This window comes from Chlorocebus sabaeus, chromosome 9 (assembly GCF_047675955.1).
Source record: "Chlorocebus sabaeus isolate Y175 chromosome 9, mChlSab1.0.hap1, whole genome shotgun sequence".
Taxonomy (NCBI): domain Eukaryota; kingdom Metazoa; phylum Chordata; class Mammalia; order Primates; family Cercopithecidae; genus Chlorocebus; species Chlorocebus sabaeus.
Genome location: NC_132912.1, coordinates 100,430,962 through 100,451,226, shown reverse-complemented (window position 1 = coordinate 100,451,226; position 20,265 = coordinate 100,430,962). Strand labels below are relative to the sequence as shown.

At 48.0% G+C, this 20,265-nt stretch overlaps 2 protein-coding genes across 3 annotated transcripts in view; one reads left to right on the top strand and one right to left on the bottom strand.

The window, feature by feature from the left end:
• The first annotated feature begins 3,354 nt into the window (after positions 1–3,354).
• AVPI1 (arginine vasopressin induced 1) lies at positions 3,355–13,165 on the top strand. 2 transcript variants are annotated; one of them, XM_073019233.1, is made up of 4 exons: positions 3,355–3,907; positions 9,410–9,471; positions 10,782–11,078; positions 12,566–13,165. In XM_073019233.1, the coding sequence occupies exons 3-4, from the start codon at positions 10,792–10,794 to the stop codon at positions 12,720–12,722; spliced, it is 444 nt and encodes a 147-aa protein (XP_072875334.1). In that variant the 5' UTR covers positions 3,355–3,907; positions 9,410–9,471; positions 10,782–10,791; the 3' UTR covers positions 12,723–13,165. The 2 variants fall into 2 exon arrangements, with proteins under 2 accessions (XP_072875334.1, XP_007961949.1); XM_007963758.3 differs by lacking the exon at positions 9,410–9,471 and having other exon boundaries at positions 3,362–3,907.
• Positions 13,166–14,534: 1,369 nt separating this feature from the next.
• PI4K2A (phosphatidylinositol 4-kinase type 2 alpha) overlaps positions 14,535–20,265 on the bottom strand; it is a 37,615-nt gene continuing 31,884 nt past the window's right edge. Inside the window, exon 9 of the mRNA XM_007963759.3 lies at positions 14,535–16,994. Within this exon, the coding sequence (XP_007961950.3) occupies positions 16,833–16,994 (162 nt within the window). The 3' untranslated portion in view covers positions 14,535–16,832. The remainder of the gene's footprint in view (positions 16,995–20,265) is intronic.

The window sequence follows — 20,265 nt, the reverse complement described above, 5'->3', positions numbered from 1 at the left end:
TGAAGTGAGCTGAGATTGGGCCACTGCACTCCAGCCTGGTGACAGAGCAAGACCTGTCTTAAAAAAAAAAAAAAAAAAAGACAAGAAAATAGGCAGAGGAATTAAGTAATTTGCTTAAGGTAAAACAGTTAGAACTCCCTTCTTAGACTTTACTTCCTTTGAGGGTAAAAACCAGTACTGAGTTGAACCATATTTGAGCCCAAGACAAAAGAAAAAATATATGTCCTATATGTACTTACCTTCCATATTTTGAACCAAATAGAAAAAGTGGATAAAAGCATTCCAATAAAAAAATGACTACATATAAAGTTCCATGTTATTCAATCTGTTCACACGTTATTGTCAACTCTCCTAACGCCTCATTGGTAGTGACTGTTCCCATTGCAAAATAATGCAAGGTCATAAACAATAGCCTGCCTATATTTTAAATGTTGATATTCTGTTCATCATGGATTTTTTGCATTAATTTTGATTTTAAAAAATGTTGTGTTATTATTTATCTTGGGTTTCCTGAGTTTTTTGGTGCCCTCTTAAATTTTATGCCTGAAAGGAGTTCCTCACTAAACTCACTTTAATCTAGGCCCTGGGTAAAATCAAGTTTGGGCCTGAATTTCATGAGGTTTCCATTCCCCAGAGTTGACTTTTTCTAAAGAGGGCCCTGTCTGGGGTGATTACTGTCTCCAGCACCATTCTGTGAGTCTCAGATGACTCCACTTCTGGTGAGGCTTACATGGCCCACACAACTGTGGAGTGCCCCATCTTCTCGCCAGAAGTATTGAATCACAAAGCTGTAACAATAGAAATGGTTCCATTGTAAGCACATGGTCACATGCCTGCAAAAATGTTTGGAGATACCAGATATGCTCCACCCAGCCTTAGTCACATCTGACCCAGAAACCACAAGTTCCCAATTCCTACCTCGGGATGCTCATCTAAGCTCATGGCATCAGAATTCCTAGGTTCACCCAGCACTGATATGCCAAGAGTCTGGCTTCCCTGTTTATTAGAACGGGCCAGTGGGAGTCACTGGCTCAGAAGCTCAGCCTTTGGTTCAGGAGCCTGCACAGTCCCCTCCTTAGCCAAGTAGTTGGCTGAAAGTCTCTGCACCAGTACTTTCCACTGGAGATGAACATTGCTGATTTCTTTGTTTTTTCCAACAGTTCCCCAGGGTTTGAGGAAAAGTGAAGAGAAACCACTGTAAAAAACCTTTTTAATGGGCCAGGCGCTGTGGCTCATGCCTGTAATCCCAACACTTTGGGAGGCCGAGGTGGGAGGATCATGAGATCAATAGATTGAGACCATCCTGGCCAACGTGGTGAAACCCCACCTCTACTAAAAATACAAAAATTAGCCGGGTGTGGTGGCATGTGCTTGTAATCCCAGCTACTCAGGAGGCTGAAGCAGGAGAATCGCTTGAACCCAGGAGGCAGAGATTGCAGTGAGCCGAGATCGTGCCACTGCACTCCAGTCTGACAACAGAGTGAGATTCTGTTTCAAAAAAAACAAAAAAACAAAAAACCTTTTAGCGGCCGAGCATGGTGGCTCACGCCTGTAATCCCAGCACTTTGGGAGGCTGAGGCAGGTGGATTACCTGAGGTCAAGAGTTCAAGACCAGTCTGGCCAACATGGTGAAACCCCATCTCTACTAAAAATACAAAAATTAGCCAGGCGTGGTGGCACACGCCTGTAGTCCCAGCTACTCAGGAGGCTGAGGCAGAAGAATCGCTTGAACCCAGGGGGCAGAGGATGCAGTGAGCTGAGGTGGTGCCGCTGCACTCCAGTTTGGGCAACAGAGTGAGACTCTGTCTCAAAAAAACAAAACAGAACAAAAAACCCTTTTAGCCACAGCACAACAACACTTACTGATGCTATTTTTGTGCAGAAGGACAGAGAGAGGAACTGGAGATCACAGGGTGAGGACGAATAGCTCCCTAACATCCCCTTCACCCTGCAACAAGGAATTCACAAATCCCCATGTGCTGGCTCTTCCTCTTCCCACCCAGAACTTTTACAGAAGACAAATCCAGCTTAAATGGAGAGGAGGTCAGTTATGATGTAAAAAGGAAGTCAGGGAGACCCGAAAGCCTTTCCTGAGCATTGCTGAACAAGTGCAGAACACCTCATCTTCCAAGGACAAAACAAGCATTTATCAGAGGCCCACTGGACACCCTGCATCCACTCCTGCCCCCTCCAATCCAAGTTCCAAGCTGCAGCCAGAGTGACCTTCTAAAAACACAAACTTGTCATGAGGATGAAATTTGCAAAGTGCTGACTGACACTACTGGTACGTGGTAAGTACTATAAAATGCCCATTACATAAACACAGTACATATAATGCCATTCCCTGTTTAAACTCCTCCGAGGATCACATACAACCTTCTCTGCCTGCCTCTGCCTTCTGTTTCCCATCGTGCTCTCTCTTGTTAGCCTTACTCCGGGTCGCATTTAACTCCTCCGGAGCCAAGCTACCTCCTGGCCCAACCAAATGCCTTTCCCTCTTTCCTTAAAGCAGTTTCCCCAGACCCACTCCTCTTCATTTGACCGATTTCAACTCTTCTTTATATCTCAGCTTAAATGTTGCTTCTTCAGCCCTCCTGAACCTCCGAGAGGAAGCTTAGGTTCCTCCATAATTATCCTCTTATAGCCATAACATTGATCACAATTGTAATCACATACTCCATGTTTTAGGTTGTTTAACGCCTGCCTCCTTACTAGGCTGTAGACTCCCCAGGACAAGGGCTATAGGTCTTTCCGTCTCTCTTGTTTACTGCCTATCAAGGAACTCGGACTGCACAGGTCACTAATGAACATTTCCGAATGAATACAAACTTTAAAATACTGTCTTGTTTAGGTAACCGGCCCAAAGTCGCACAATGACCCAATATTTGAACCCACGACATTCTGGCTTTGAAGCCCAAGGTCGGACTGCAGCAGACTGCCCCTTCCTCTCCAAAGCCGGAGCCAAACGGTGGGCTGGGAGGGAAGCTGAAAGGCAGAATCTGAGGATCTGCAGAGGGCCAAGCGCCGTAAGGCAGTCGGTGCCGTGCGCGCTGGCCTTGGGCCCAGGAGAAGGGGCACCGTCACGTGTACCCTACAGGGACAGCTGCCGCCGCACCCTGGGGCAGGAATGCAGCCCCGCCCGGCGCCGCGCCGGCAAAACCGCGCTGGCCCTGGGGACTGACGTCAATGAAGGGGGCGCCTCCGGCGTCGCGCTAGGGCGGTGAGGGCGGTGGGCTGGGCCCGGGTGGACACGCCCCCTCGCCGCCGCTCCGCCGCTGATTAGGTTCGAGGAAGCTTCGCACTCTGCTTTCGAGGCCAGCGGAGGCGGGGGGCGGAGATGGACACGCCCCCTCCCTGTCTCCCGCCTATGATTGGCGCACGGAACTCCGCCTTGGGTTTGGAAGGCTCGCCTGGGAGCTCACACCCGGCTCCGGCCGAGGATTGGCTGTTCCGGGGCTGGGGAGCGCTTTCTCCCGGGAACCGCGGCTGTGACCCAGGTGGTCTGGACCAGTTTGAAGCTTCGTGCGGCCCGCCTCAAGCAACCAGGTACTTAGGTCGGCGGCCCAGCTCGGCGCTTCCGTGGGAGCCGGAGGGCGACAGTCAGCCAGGGTGCCACCGGGGGACGCGACCGCCAGATCCACTTAGGGCCCCGTCGTTCTGCGAAGCGGCCACTTCTGAGGCCCGGGGCCTCCTGGTGCTGGAGATGTCGCTTTAGGACCTCGGCCAGGATACCCTCTGCCACGCTCTTGTGCCGCCCGTGATCACCGACTGGCCCTGGAAGCACTTTCGCAGCAGGAAGCCCAGAGCTGCGCCCGCCCTTTCTGAAGGCTGTGGAAGAGGTTGTAGTGGGCGCATCTTAGCTTGCCCCATCCCCATTTGAGGTCTGTTGGAGCTGCCCTTCAGCGTGGTGAGTACCTTCTCCAATTCTCCACCGGGCAGTGGAGTGCAGAGTGCACAGGCTGGCTTGGGAGTCCTGACTTTGGATCCCTGTGCCTTCCACAATCTACAGAAGCAGATAGCTTCCGAAAGGCTTCTGGGCCTGACTTTCCCCAGAAGACCTCCTCAGCCATCTGGCAGGAACAAAAATAACAGTGGCTTGAGAGCCCGGGTGCTGGGGTCAGACTGCCTGGGTTCATGTCCCAGCTTCCATCACCTGCCAGCTATGTGACTTTGGGTGTAGTGTTCTCATCTGTAAAATGGGTGTAACAATAGTGCCACCTCATGTGAGGAGGAAAGAAAGCACCCATCTGAACGTGCTCTGTTCTGTGCTTGACACTGAACAAGCTGCCTCTATGATTTTAATCATAAAGCTATGACTTAAAAGTACACAGATTTACTGATGGCTGTGATGATGAAAATGACAATGATTCTATAGCCTCTGGTAGTCAGGTAGCCTTTCCCTTCATCATTTATTCATTCAACCAGCATACGTGGAATGTCTGTGGTATACCAGGTACTAGAAGGAATGCCCTTGCAAACTTAATCTCCCTTTTCCTGCTAAGGGTTATTTATTCTCACCATTTATTTTAAAAAGCTTATTTAAAATTTTGTAGAGACAGTCTTGCTATGTTGACCAGGCTGGTCTCAAACTCTTGGGCTCAAGTGATCCTCCCACCTCAGCCTCCCAAAGTGCTGGGATTATAGGCATGAGCCACAGGGCCCGGCCTTATACCCACTATTTTGATGATGAGCAACTTGTGGCAGGGGAAACTGACACTTATCCAAGGTCACCCAGTTAGCAGCACAGCCAGAATTCAGGGTTCTAGAACTCTTGAAAGGGTTATCCCTAGATCTAGTAGCAGTTTATTTTCAGGTCATATATGAGAACTGGTCGGGGGAAAGGGCCCAGTTCCTTTCTCCACCTCCAGGGGCACAGATTTGGAGGCCAATGTATATCCAGTTCTATATCCACCACCTGAGGCTAGGCCCTGCTGGTGGGGAAGCCCACACAGCCATTTGAACTGGGCTTCCCATTTGAGGAGTCACAGATTTTGGCTGCTGTGCAGTGGCATGTCTGTGTAGGGTAGCAGGCCACGGCCCCAAGTGTTGATTAGGGTCTTGGGCCGGAGCCTCCAGTAATTTTTCTAAGAGCCCCATGGCCCCTGATTATGGAGATTATTGCTATCACCTGGGTTATTGGAAGGGGGCCTCCTCCTGCGTGAGGACCTAGGAGATGCCAGCTCACCCAAATGTGTTCTTCCTCTCGTGGTTACCTGGGCCTCCCTGGATTACAGTGAGATACTCTCCTAGAATAGCTGTCTGAACTGAACTTCGTATATTACAAAGGGTGCCCAATTGCACACCATATTTATATATTGCAAATTCATTGCATGGTGAGTCACTTTTTAAATATATTTCTTTGTTAGGGTTCCACAGTTCTTCACTTACTGCCTGTTTCAAAACAAGTTGAACTTTGTCATTTTCAACGTTTGGTATTTCCTTTGGGGTTCATTTTCAACCTAGTTTGTGTCAAATTGAAGTATTTTGCAATTGATCTTTGTTTGTACACAGACCCATACTTACCTTCTTTTATGTCAGCTTTGAAATGAAAGGTCCATTTGTAATCTAATAGCCCCATGGTTTCATTTTCTAGTTTTCAAAAGTACTATTGTTCAAGTATACACTGACTTTTCCTGGACTAAGGTCTTCTCCAGGAAATTGGAGGGAAAATAACTATTGAACACATTGAATGAGGCAGGAAAAGTTTCTTTTGATAATAAAAGTGTTCTGATTCGCCATTTCATCGGTTTTCCCAAAACTTACCATCTAATCCTACGTGGAATCTGCCTAGTTTTATTACCAGCCTCACTCTGCTGTCTGAATCCCAGAATAAGAGGCAGAACCAAGAGTGAGGGGTCTTGGCCGGTGGTGGCTCACGCCTGTATTCCCAACACTCTGGGAGGATGAGGTGGGTGGATCACTTGAGGTCAGGAGTTCAAGACCAGCCTGGCCAACATGGTGAAACCTTGTCTCTACTAAAAATACAAAAATTAGTCAGGCGTGGTGGCGGGCACCTGTAATCCCAGCTACTTGGGAGGTTGAGGCAAGAAAATTGCTTGAACCTTGGAGGCGGAGGTTGCAGTGAGCTGAGATTTGCACCACTGCACTCCAGCCTGGGTGACAAAGTGAGACTCTCCCTCAAAAAAAAAAAAAAAAAACTAAACAAACAAACAAAAAAGAGTGATGGGCCTCAAAATCTGAAGGTGCTAAGCCCTCTCCAAGGTTCATGGAGGGTATGGTTGAGGCTGGAGGCTCAGATTCTCTGCAAGGGTTTCTTGGTATGTTTGTAACGCAGCTCGCTGAAGCTGTGGAGTCAAAGCCTTGCTGTCCTGGGAGAGGTTGCTGGGAAATCAGGCTCCAAGCCATTTCCTCCCTGAGGCAGCTGCTACATGATCCTTATTGCCCTTCTTTCCCTGGGGAGGTGAGGCCAGATATCACCCTTTCTCCTACCACCCCAGACCAGCCTAGGCCTCTGCCCCAGGCTTGGTCATAGCCAGCTGAGGTCACTAGGGAGCTTTAGAGCTGTGAGTTGTTTTCTACCAGATCCTAACCCCAGGGCCCACTGCAGCAAAACAGCATAGAGTAGGGAGGAGAAAGGGAGCTAATGGCTGGGGAGTTTCCTGGCACCCAGTTAGCCAGACCTGTCCACACATGTTGCCCCTAGCTTTGGCAGACAAGTAGCTCCATTCCTCCTTCTGTACAGACGTACCTGCGCGTGGAATTGTTGACTCCTAGCACTGTGCGGGCCCTCAGAAACCATCAACATCAAGCTGTTCTTACAGCAGTAACAGGGAAACTGACCCACAGAGGGGATGTGAATTGCCTGAGGCCTTTCAGCCAGTGAGTGGCAGAAGTAGGGCTTGAACCCACTCCTCTGACTCGTAAGCCAGGGCTCTGTGTACCGGGCTGGGTTGCAGTTCTCGATTTCTTCTGTGGAAGCTGGGCGCTTCCTCTTTAGAGTGCTACAGCTCAAGGCTGGGCTAACTGTCACCCAGGAAAGAGCTCAGACCCTAGTGAACAGACTAACAAAATTTCACAGCTCCACCCCTGCCTTCACCAGGTGGGATAATTCATTGTCCTTCCCTTTCCATTGGCAGGATTTCCCCTTCATGAATTAGGTGGGAATAGGAAAGCACTCTTCATAGAAACATGAAGTGTTCTTTAAGCTGCCTGGCTGTGAAGCCAGCTCGGGGGTTTAGAAGCGTGGGCTGACCAGGCTCAGTGGCTCAAGCCTGTAATCACAACACTTTGGGAGGCCAAGGCGGGAGGATCACCTGACGTCAGGAGTTCAAGACCAGCCTGACCAACATGGTGAAACCCTGTCTTTACTAAAAACACAAAAAATTAGCCAGGAGTGGTGGGGGATGCCTGTAATTCCAGCTACACGGGAGGCTGAGGCAGGAGAATCGCTTGAACTCGGGAGGTGGAGGGTTGCAGTAAGCTGAGACTGCACCACTGCACTCCAGCTTGGGCAACAATAGCAAAACTCACTCTCAAAAATATATGTAATAATAAAAATAAAAGCATGGCTGCAGTCATTTCAACTCTGGCTTCGGCTGAGCCACTGGTAGTAATACTTGCATCTCAGCTTCCCTTTACTTCCCTGTGAAATGGGATAACAGTCCCTAACTCCTAGAATTGTTTTGAGGATTAAAGGATATCATCCATATTGCCTGATCCAGAGTAAATATCCCATAGTTAGCTTTTATTTCTCTTTATCAGCCTAAAAGTGTTACCTGGTGACTGTTTTTTTTTTGTTTGTTTGTTTTGTTTTTTTTTTTGAGATGGAGTCTCGCTCTGTCGCCCAGGCTGGAGTGCAGTGGCGCCATCTCGGCTCACTGCAAGCTCCGCCTCCCAGGTTCACACCATTCTCCTGCCTCAGCCTCCCGAGTAGCTGGGCCTACAGGCTCCCACCACCACGCCCGGCTAATTTTTTGTTTTTGTATTTTTAGTAGAGACAGGGTTTCACCGTGTTAGCCAGGATGGTCTTGATCTCCTGACCTCGTGATCCGCCCGCCTCGGCCTCCCAAAGTGTTGGGATTACAGGCGTGAGCCACCGCGCCCAGCCCAACTGTTGTCTTCTTGTCACAGTGTGTTTATGTCATCCAGCTCTGGGGACTTAATTACCACATAGATTAGGTTTTAACTGGATTTTCATAATAGCACCTAAGAAGGGGCAGATTTTTAAATTCCCATTTTCCAGATAAAAAGTACAGTTTTCATGATGTTAACTCATCTGGAAGTCTTCTGCAGCTTTATTTTAGTTGTTAAATCTTTTGAAAACAGGGTGGAGTTTTTATGATAGAAGGCCTGGAAACTGGGACATAGTGAGCATAGAAATGATTGGAATAATGAGGGTGACTCTTGAGGTGAGGAGCGGGGAAAGCCAGGGCAAGGGAGGGAGTCACATTTTGGGAGTATGAGTGGGGCGGAGATAATTCAAACCCTTACAGAGAACAAAAGGCAAGTTAGGGGAAGGGTTACTTCTGCAAGTGGGTTGATAGGAAATTAGAAAAGCTTTTATATATAAGCTTTTGTACTGTTTGCCTCTTATGATGAGCATATAAATATTTTAATTTAAACATATTTTAATGTTCCTTTTCCCCCTTTGGAAGCTGGTTGCTGTTGATTGCTGTCTCTGTAGCTGGCTAGGAAATGAGGTCTGACTCAGGCAGCCAGGCTCTGGGAAAGCAGCAGGACCTGCTCCTCCTCTCCCCAAAAGGCCTGGGGCTGGGAGACAGGGGTGAGAGTGCAGGGCTGTCATCAGCTGGCTGTGGCCACACAGCTTGGAGGAAAGCAGGGTTCACCTATACCCCTGACTCAGGTACAAAGGTCACAGAGGCCAACAGAGGAGGATTTGCATTTACAAATTCCTCAGTATCCATGGAGGGTGGTTCCAGGCTCTTCCGTGGGATGCTCGAGTCACTTACATAAAATACCATGTTTGCGTATAGACTGTGCACATCCTCCTGCGTGCTTTAAATCATCTCTAGGGTACTTATAATACCTAATACAATGTGAATGCTCTGTAGTTACAATGAATCCATTTTTTATTTGTATTTTTTTATTGTTGTATCATTATATTCTTTTTTTTGATACAGCGTTTTGCTCTTGTTGCCCAGGCTAGAGTGAAATGGTGAGATCTCGGCTCACCGCAACCTCCGCTTCCTGGGTTCAAGTGATTCTCCTACCTCAGCCTCCCGAGTAGCTGGGATTAAAGGCACCCGCCACCACTCCCAGCTAATTTTGTATTTTTTAGAGACGGAGTTTCTCAATGTTGGTCAGGCTGGTCTTGAACTCCCGACCTCAGGTGATCTGCCCGCCTTACCTCCCAAAGTGCTGGGATTACAGGTGTAAGCCACCATGCCCAGCCATATCATTGTATTTTTAAATTTTTTATTTATCCAAGGTTGGTTGGATCCCTGGAGGTAGAACCCACAGATGCTGAGGGCCAACTATAGCTCTTATTGGGTAAGTGATATACTAGGCTCATTTAATCCTTACTATAACCCTACGAAGTGGGTAATCTTATCCCCATTTGACATTTAAGGAAACAGGCTCAGAGAGGAGGTTGGGTAACTTGCTTAAGGTGTCAGAGTTGGGACTCGAAACCTGTTCTGTGTAATGCCAGTCTTGTTTCCAGGCTGTGCTGGAGACAAGGATGTGGTGGGTAAGCTTCTTAGGCCTTTATTATTCAAAGTGAACTATCTAGAATCAAAGGAGATCATTTAATTTTCACTTTCTGGATATGATGGGAGACACTGACACAAAGCCTAACTTCTATTGAACTTTCTTATAAATTCCAGCCTCTGCCCTTGACAGTATATTCTAACCCTTGTAGCCTCCTCTTCTGCCTCCACCTCTGGCTCATTAGGTCCACTGGACTGTGGTTAGATCTGACTGGCTTATTTCATATTATGTTTGCTAAATTATATGGATTTGGTTCATCCCCAAGGTCTTGAAAATAGGAGGCAGGATGATGTCTCAATTTTATAGATTGAAAACACTGACCACTATTCTATATACTTTATGTCTTCCTTCACTCTTCAAATTAATCCTACAAAGTAGGTACTAGTACCAGGTGATAATTTGACATGGGAGGCAGCTGAGGCGGGGGGATGCCCCGCCAAGTAAGTGGTGGAGGGGGATAAAGTGGGATTCCAACCTGGGTAGCCCAGTTCCACAACTCCTCTCTTACCTGTGTGCTACAGCACCTGGGCCTTAGCATCAGAGAGGCCTGGGTTCTCATCCTAGTTGCATAACCATGGATGACTTAACCTTTCCTCAGATTCCTCATCTGTGAAATGAGGAGGATAAAAATACCTACCTTACAGGGCTGTTATGCTTGTTACATCTCATTGATACTATGAAAGGCAAGCTCTTACAGGTGCCTGGTATAAGTACTCAACACAGTTAAGCTGCTACTGGGCATCCTGGTGTCTGCATGGAATTTACAGCTAGACAGACCTGGGTTCAACTGCTGGCTCTGCATGTGCACGTGGCTTTGTGACACTGGCAAGTCATTTAACCCCTCTGAGTTACACTTCTTCATCTGTAAAATGAGGATAAACAATAGTTCTTACCTCATGGGTTGCTGTGAATCCTAAATGAGATAATATAGGTGTCTGACACATAAGCGCTTAAGTGATTTTAAGGCAAGAGACTTCCTCCAGTTTAGCTCCTGGAGAATGGAAACATCAGAAGCCCTAGGATTAGCTAGGATCCCCAGGTCTGGGAAGGACCAGCTGAGTTGCTGATGTCTCCATGCTTTGCATCCTCAGAGCATCCACAATGGGTACCCCAGCCTCGGTGGTCAGTGAGCCACCCCCTTGGCAGGCCCCGATTGAGGCCCGGGGCCGCAAGCAGGCCTCAGCCAACATCTTCCAGGATGCCGAGCTGCTGCAGATCCAAGGCCTGTTTCAACGCAGCGGGGACCAGCTGGCCGAGGAACGGGCACAGATCATCTGGGAATGTGCAGGGGACCACCGTGTGGCTGAGGCCCTCAAGAGGCTGCGCAGGAAGAGGCCCCCAAGGCAGAAACCCCTGGGCCACTCGCTACACCACTGCAGCCGGCTCAGGTAAGTTCCTAGAACTGGATGGCTGAGGGAAGAGCACCAACGCCTGTTCCACCATTGTGTTGACTGTGTGGCCTGGAGCTAGTGGCCTCAATGTAAAGTGCCTGCCTACCACTAGGGTGGTTATAAGGTCTACACAGTGTCATCACTTAGTTGGCACTTACAAGATTGCTATTGGTGGGTGCGGTGGTTCACGCCTGTAATCCCAGCACTTTGGGAGGCTGAGGCAGGCAGATCACTAGGTCAGGAGTTTGAGACCAGCCTGACCAACATGGTGAAACCCTGTCTCTACTAAAATTACAAAAATTAGCTGGGTGTGGTGGTGCACACCTGTAATCCCAGCTACTCGTGAGGGTGAGGCAGGAGAATTGCTTGAACCTGGGAGGCTGAGGTTTCAGTGAGCCGAGATGGTGCCATCGCACTCCAACCTGGGTGACAGAGTGAGACTCTGTCTCCAAAAAAAAAAAAAGACAGATGTTACTTTTGGAGTCATATACAACCCTGTGAACTCCCATGGAAAGAGATCCCTGAGTCCTAGTAGCACCACCTCATTTTGCTGTGATTCTCAGCTTACCAGCCTGGGCAACACGGTGAGATCCTGTCTCTGAAGAAAAAAAAAAACACACACACACACACACAAAAAAAAAAAACAAAGAAAAATTAGCCAGGCATAGTGGCATGCACCTGCAGTCCTAGCTACTCCAGGGGCTGAGGTAGGAGGATCGCTTGAGGCCAGGAGTTTGAGGCTGCAGTAAGCTATAATCCTGTCACTGCACTCCAGCCTGAGTGACAGAGTGAGACCCTATCTCTTAAAAAAAAAAAAACAAAAGCCTAATTAAAATCTTGGCTGGGGATTACAGAGAATACAGCCTAGGAATGTATTGTCGAGGCATTATGGGTTAAAAATTGTTGAAAAACTTTTACCTTGAGATCTCTCCCCAGTCTCCCTAGTCGGCCACTTCTTTGCCTAGGCCATTGCCAGCCCAGGAAGAGTGAACCCAAAGGGATGGAGCTGAACCACTTGGCCTCAACCAATCACTATGGGTGATGCTCTGCACTTCATCTCTCTGCTGCCTTCTCTGGGGCCCACAATCAGAGCATCAGACCTGAACAGGCCTTTGGAGGTCATCAGGTCCTGAGATGGCAAGTCAATGTCATAGCTTGTATTTAACTCCAGTTGATTAGTAGTCACTGCTTATCAAACCAGTTTAATAGCATGACTAATTAATGACATCTGCCATGAGTACAGGATGAGGATGAAGAAATGTTGAGTTTTGTACAACCTGATCTGGTCCAACCCTTTCTACTGCAGAGAAATCTGAAAACTTTGTCCAGTCAGACAGTTATCAGAGCAGGAATGACCAGACCAGAGCCCCGGTCTCATTTTGCTCCAAATTATACGTTTTATGGTCTGCTATGACAAAATCTCTTGAAATCCCCATTCCATTCTCCCTATTGATGTTGGCTAATCATACACTTGTTCTCTGCAGAATCCTGGAGCCCCACTCTCCACTGGCTGACCCACAGAGTGCCACGGAGACAGCCTCCAGTGAGCAGTATCTGCACTCTAGGAGGACAAGTGCCAGGATCCGCCGGAACTGGAGGAAGCCAGGCCCCACAAGCTACCTCCACCAGATCAGACACTGATCCAGGGAAAGAGCCAGGAATGGCAGTGTCTTCCCTCTTGCCAAAGGGCCTGGGGAGGTGAAGAAGGAAGAGAGACTTTAGGCAAGCAGCCCAAAGGGGTAAATGAAAGCAAGAGGCCGCTGCCACTTGTCTGCTCCATTCAGAACAGGACTGGATGCTTCTGCTGGGCTCTCCATTATGTGCGACCCATTCCTCACCAAAATGAGGAGACAGTGACTGTTCCTGCCACAGTCTTTCCCAATCTAACACTATTCCTGGGCTGCATGATATTCCCCTGGGAGCCAAGTGACAGGCACTCAGACACAGCATTTCACCACTCATGCTACTCATCTACCTGCTACTACGGTAAACCATGGTTCCAGCAGCCTGTTCCACACTCCCGCACCATCAGGGTCCACAGGGAAACCGTGGTTTAAGTGGCAAATAAAAACATTGCATCAAGAGTGTGTGAGTCTGTCACAGAAGGGGAGGAACTGAAACAGAGTGGGAGGGGCAAGAGTGTTCCCAGTAAGGAAACATCAGGGCTGGCTTCCTCTCCTTTTCACCTCCCTCTTTCACCCCCATGCCAAGCCCCTGGACCACAGCTTCCTTTTCCAGAGCCTGTTGGATCGGGAGTAGAAGGGAGAGTCTCTGCAGCAGTCCTGATCCACAGGATCAGAAGGGAAAGACTGTCATGGTCAGCCCCGCACAGTAGGCTGTGGCCTTGGATTGGCTTAATCTGCAGTCAAACTAGTGGTGCCAGCTCCTCATTTGGCTTCTTCATCCGTATGGGCTGACCATCCAAAGGTGGACCAATCGTTCTGAAGCTGCCTGCATTATATCCTAGGCTTCCCATGACCTGGAAACCCTTGAAAGCAGGGGTTTTTCCTGCAGTTCTAGCTCCACCTCAAGAGAAGCACACTCTGTGCTTATTAACTTTCTTCTCCCTCTCCACCTGCCCTATAAAGCATATAGCAGATCAAGCAGATTATTCAGGGTGTGAAGTGGGGCAGTGATGTACACAAGGCAGGGCTGCCCTCTGGTGGCCGTGAGAAGGAGCCACTACTACCTGAGTATAGGTAGTTCCTCTTTTTTATTTTATTGTTTGCTTATTTTATTTATTTATTTATTTTTGAGACAGAGTCTTACTCCAGGCTGGAATGCAGTGGTGCAATCTCGGCTCAGTGCAACCTTCACCTCCCGGGTTCAAGCGATTCTCCTGCCTCAGCCTTCCAAGTAGCTGGGATTACAGGTGTGTGCCACCACGCCCAGCTAATTTTTGTATTTTTAGTAGAGATGAGGTTTTGCCATGTTGGCCAGGCTGGTCTCAAACTCCTGACCTCAAGCGATCTGCCTACCTCAGCCTCCCAAAGTGCTGGGTTACAGGCGTGAGCCACTGCACCCAGCCTGTAGGTCCACATTTCTTATCCCAAGCCCTTGGTACTAGATTATTTTGGAATTCAGATTTTTAACTTTTTTGGCTCTTAAGTAGTCAGGGCGAATACTGTATCCCTAGTAGGGAACCATGTCATAAAATATATTGACATTTCTGCAACAAAGAATCACACTAAGAGGGACACATCATAATTACCAATAGCTTCCCATCAGTGCAGGTTCAGGTCAGGTTTGGTTTCAAATGGGTTATGAAAATACTTTTGGTTTTCAGAGCATTGGGACTTTGGAAATGAGGACCTGGATCTTACTTTATTCGGGGGAAATAGGCCCAGGAGCCACGTCTCAGCAATTCTGTGGAAACACAGGTTTCTTTGTCGTCAAAATTCCGTTCCTACCTTCTTTGTCTTCCTTCCCCCAAAAGAAACTGGACAAAAAAGGTCAGAACTGGATTTGTTATTCATACATTTGCGTTGATTTAAATACATTACGTACAATTTCTACAGTGGATTAGAAGAACGACACAGGGGGCAGCAGCACTCTCGCAGCCCAGCCTCCATTCCCTGACACTGGAGGCAGGGCCTATGGCTGGCAGAGGGACGGTGTTCCACGAGTGCCACCCAGAAGCCTGCCCCGGCACTCTGGGCCCCTGGCTCTTCCAGAGTCCACATTCAAGGCAACCTGAGCACAGGCTTGAGGGAGAGAAAGGCCAGGAAAGGATGCCCACACTCTTGCCTGCCAGGCCCAGGACCAGCTTGCTCCTACACTGGACCCAATTTCCTTCTGATCACAAAGCTGGTCTGGATCAAGACAATGTGCAGATCTGGCATGGAGGCTGTGGCCAGGTGAGGCAGCCGGGCTCCCTGTTAGACCTCCAGGCTCTCTTGCACACCAGATGGGCACTTTACCAACAGGTTTGGGTAAAAATGTCTACAGAGAGCTATGCACACCTGAGTCCCCTTCTGGGTCCTACAGTCAGGGGGCAGGTGTTCCCTCAAACATTGTTCCCAAGGCCAGTGTCTGAGTCAGCTGCATGTGATTGTCGGGGCTGGGGCAGGCAGGTGAGCTGTACCTTTGTCCACAGGGCATGCACATCCAGCTCTCAGAAATTCTTCCTGTCAGCCAGGTGGAAGCCTGGGACAACCGGGCTCCTGGTGGCTGGACTGGAAGGTGACCGGCGGAGACCAGCCTGAACCAGCTGACCAGAGGGCTGCACATCTCTGCTCTGTAGCCGGGCAAGCAGTAGACATGCAGCCATAGTCCTCACTCCCTTTCTTTGGTTGTTTTTCAAACCTTCAAGATAGTTTCTTTCTGAGGTTGACTGACCAATTGCAAGGTGCCAGAATTGTGAAATGTCCAGTAGCACAGGGCATGAACACAGCTACCCCTCAGACATAGAGGGCACCCTTTTTACTCCCTCCTGAGGCCGTACTTTGCTTTGGTGTAGAAAGGGCTCAAACACCTGGCAAGTGGGGGTGGGGAGTGAGGCAGCAGGGGAAAAGACACATGGAAGCAAGAAGATGCGCACTGAGCTGGGCAGGACCAGGGACAGTCTGAAGGCCTCTCTCCTTTGGGTCCCGCCTTTCTCAGGAAGCCATAGAGAAATTGACCTAGAACAAGTCAGGGAGAAATCAGAAACTGCCATTTATGAGGCAGAAGCCACGTTCTGTGACTTCCACCAAGCAGCAGCGGTGGCAAAGAAAAAAGTCCAAGAACCTAACAGCCTGTCCTCTTAGAAGCCAAGACTCATCCCAGAACCCTGCAGAGACCCACTCCAGAAGACAGACTGAACTTTTACATCAAAAGAGTTGGGGGGGGGGAAACTTAAAACGACAGGAACAAATGAGAAGATTGGGACCAAGGACTCAGGAAGCAAGGTGGGATATGTTCACCCATAGACCACTTAGCTCCCAGCATACACTCCGCCCGCGTGGATCACTTTTACATGTTGGGAGTCAACTTCCTACTGAAATATAAATGCTAAGACTAGCTCTTCCTGCCTCTGCTTGAGAAAGAGACAAGCTGTAGGCCAGCAGAGAGCAGAGAGGTTCTCTATGATTGTGTGCGGAAGTGCTGGCGGGGGTAAAGCAAAAACCTCCCTTCCAGGAGAACTGTTTGGAGGCTTGCAGCCAGCCCACAGCACTGGTGGGAGATGGAGGAGGCTTGGCAAAAACCCAAAAGAAAGGTGTGGCTTCTGTCTGTCCCAGTGCTGTGGTACCGCGAGTCATCCAGTTGCCCTCTGACACCGCCTTGGCTCATGGGAGGAAGCAACTGCAAGGCAGCTGAATGTCAGGTCTATGCAAATTTAGGCCTGGATTAAAGGTTTCTGACATGAGATGACCCAGGGTTCTGCTACAAGCATTTAAAGTTGTTTTTGTTTTGTTTGTTTTTCTGATGCAGAATATAATAGGGAATTGCAATAGAGCAGGGTGTCAGGGAAGGAAGGGACTGTCCCAGCCTACCACCAGCAGATGCTGGAAGGGAGATGCTCCTTCCCAGGCATCTGGACTATGTGCATGGAGCTCCAGCCTCCCCCACACTCAGAAGGGTGAGGAGCACTCACTGTTCCTGATTGTGCTTCTCCCTGTGGATGGGAAAGCCCTGAGCGGGGTGGCAAGCAGAGAGGGAGGGCTCTTAAAGGTGCTGCTCTCCACCGGCTTCTCTGGCTTTTCCTACACCCCACTTCCCAGGCTTCCTCCCACCAGTCTCTGACAATATTTCCTCTGCCTGCCTCTGGAGCTACCACCATGAAAAGAAGGGCTTCCGGCTCTGAAAGCTCTGTGTGTAGGACTCGCTAGAAGACCGCTGGTGGGAACGGGCCGTCTCAACAATCACAGGTGGCATCTGGACGAGGTGCAGGGGACTCTTGTTGTCTTTCAAGGCCTGGGTCAGATTTAAGATCTGCAGTGGGAAAAAGGAGATGGGTGAGGGAGAGGCCTCAGCATTCCAGATCTGCCTCTGAAAGGAGATCAGTAGAGAGGACTCCTACAAACCAATTTTAAAAACACCAATGGAAAATCATGCAAAAAGGCTATTTACAAAAGTAGAAATGAGCAAAACAGAAAATAGAAACCTCTCAAATCATTTAAAAAATACAAACGAAAACAAATATTTTATTTTTTTGCCCTCCAGTTAGTTAAGATACAAAAGAATGACTCAGAGTTGGGGAGAGTTATTGGCTCACGCCTGTAATCCCAGCACTTTGGGAGGCTGAGGCAGGTGGATCACTAGAGGTCAGGAGTTTCAGACCAGCCTGGCCAACATGGCGAAACCCCGTCTCTACTAAAAATACCAAAAAAAAATTAGCAGGCCATGTGGGCACACACCTGTAGTCCCAACTACTGGGGAAGCTGAGGCAAGAGAATCGCTCGAACCCAGGAGGCGGAGGTTGCAGTGAGCTGAGATCATGCCACTGTACTCCAGCCTGGGCAACAGAGTGAGACTCCACCTCAAAAAACAAAAACAAAAACAAAACACAAAAAAAACACTGAAAAATGAACAGACCCTAACCTGGCCAACATGGCGAAACTCTGTATCTACTAAAAATACAAAAAAATTAGCCAGGTGTGGTGGTGGTGCACACCTGTAATCCCAGATGCTTGGGAGGCTGGGCTTAAGAATCTCTTGAACCTGGGAGGCAGAGGTTGCAGTGAGCTGAGATCATGCCACTGTACTCCAGCCTGGGCAACAGAGTGAGACCCCATCTCAAAAAAAAAAAAAAAACCGGCCCTCTGACTTGGCAATTCCATTTTTAAGAAACACTAATGGATATGCATAAAACATTTAGTTTCATAAAGTATATAATGTAATATTGTTTGTAACAGTGAAAAGATTAAATTAAATTACTTAATAATTTAAGGGATAAGAAACAATTATCCTAAAATATCTAGAAATTTAACCAGGGAACTATCAGATATACATGTAAATGTATTGGCATAGAAGTGATCACAATGTTGTGTTAGATGCAAAGGAAAGCAGAAAAGGAACCCGTGTAAGATGGTAACCCCTTTTACTTTCTAAAATTCTGTCTTCCTATCTACCTATAGTATAGAAAAAAGTCTGGCAGTTGGCAGTGGTCATCTCTGGGTATCAAGAAATTATAGGTGTTTTTAATTATTTATTGTTGTTCATCCCTATTTTATGATTTTCCTACAAAGATGATGTAAATGTAAAATGTAAGAAGCCAGCTGGGCGTGGTGGCTCACATCTGTAATCCCAGCACTTTGGGAGGCCGAGGTGGGTGGGTCACCTGAGGTCAGGAGTTTGAGACCAGCCTGGCCAATATGGTGAAACCCCGTCTCTACAAAAATACAAAAATTAGCTGGGCATGGTTTCCCCTAATTTTTTTTCTTTCTTTTCTGAGACAAGGTCTCACTCTGTCGCCCAAGCTGCAGTACAGTGACACATTCATAGCTCACTGCACCCTCCAGCTTCTGGCCGCAAATGATCCTCCCACCTCAGCCTCCCAAAGTGTTGGGATAACAGGCATGAGCCACTGAGTCCAGTCCTCACCATCTTTTGTCAGTATTTTACAGGTATTTCAGTTATGTGTCCATGAGGACACAGTTTCTCCTCTTTGTCAAACTTAGTATCACCATCATTTATCTTCTCTGGTAGGAGAATACAAAAGCTGAAGGTGCCCTATCTTCTCTCTCTCTCTTTTTTTTTTTTTTCCTGAGATGGAGTTTCACTCTTGTTGCCCAGGCTGGAGTGCAATGGCGCAATCTCAGCTCACAGTAACCTTCGCCTCCCAGGTTCAAGCGATTCCCCTGCCTCAGCCTTCTGAGTAGCTGGGATTACAGGCATGCACCACCACACCCAGCTAATTTTGTATTTTTAGTAGAGATGAGGTTTTTCCATGTTGGTCAGGCTGGTCTCAAACTTGCAACCTCAGGTTATCCACCTGCCTCGGCCTCCCAAAGTGCTGGGATTACAGGCATGAGCCACCGCGCCTGGCCCTATCTTCTTTAAAACAGTAGATGTTGAAGATTTCATGGCGAGGTCACAGACCATGGGAGGGTAAGCTAGGCTGCACCCTGAAATCACACAGACACACAGCCCTCAAGCCACAGATATCCTCTTACACAACCGCTGCTTACAAAGGGACAGAGATACACCTGCAACAGGGGTCATTTGTTACCCTATCAGTAACAAATTTCTTTTTTACTTAATTGTTTTGGTACTTGCCAACATCCTACACTGTTCCAAATAGTCTTAAGCACAATATCAGGGTGAAGAACTGAAAGGAGATTGCTGGAGTATCTGGGGTAAACATATCAAATTACCTATTACTTATTTTCAAAAGATTTGGCCAAAAGAGAAAATCTATCTAGGGAGAGAGAGAAATTAAACAGACATTATTCAGATATACCAGTGGATAATACATAGACACATGAGATAAATCTGGCTAAATACAACAACTGAAGAATCCAGAAGGTTCCATTCTTTCAACTTTACTGAGGTTCGAAAATTTCCCAATTAAAAAGCTGAAGATAAGCCTGGAACCAGGACTAAAAAGAAAGAAGAATAAAGAATTTAAAAAGAGGCCAGTCGCAGTGGCTCACGCCTGTAATCCCAGCATTTTGGGAGGCCAAGGCAGGTGGATCATGAGGTCAGGAGATTGAGACCATCTGGCTAACACGGTGAAACCCCATCTCTACTAAAAATACAAAAAATTAGCCAGGCGTGGTGGCAGGCGCCTGTAGTCCCAGTTACTCGGGAGGCTGAGGCAGGAGAATGGCGTGAACCCGGGAGGCAGAGCTTGCAGTGAGCCAAGATCACGCCACTGTACCCCAGCCTGGGCAACAGAGCAAGACTCCGTCTCAAAAATAAATAAATAAATAAATAAATAAATAAAATAAAATAAAAATTATTTTTAAAAGTTGAAGAAAAATTATAGCAGTCATATAATACTAAAGAATAAATACTATCTTTGAAAATGTTGGGCCGAGACAGGTGGATCACAAGGTCAGGAGATCGAGACCATCCTGGTTAACACGGTGAAACCCCATCTCTACTAAAAAATACAAAAAACTAGACGGGCAAGGTGGCGGGCGCCTGTAGTCCCAGCTACTCGGGAGGCTGAGGCAGGAGAATGGTGTAAACCCGGGAGGCGGAGCTTGCAGTGAGCTGAGATCTGGCCACTGCACTCCAGCCTGGGCGACAGAGCTAG

Excerpts from the sequence above, each read along its gene's own strand:
- AVPI1 (XM_073019233.1), top strand. The coding sequence starts at position 10,792 with ATGGGTACCCCAGCCTCGGTGGTCAGTGAGCCACCCCCTTGGCAGGCC. Across the intron at positions 11,079-12,565 it reads CACCACTGCAGCCGGCTCAG|AATCCTGGAGCCCCACTCTC; the intron begins GTAAGTTCCTAG and ends TGTTCTCTGCAG.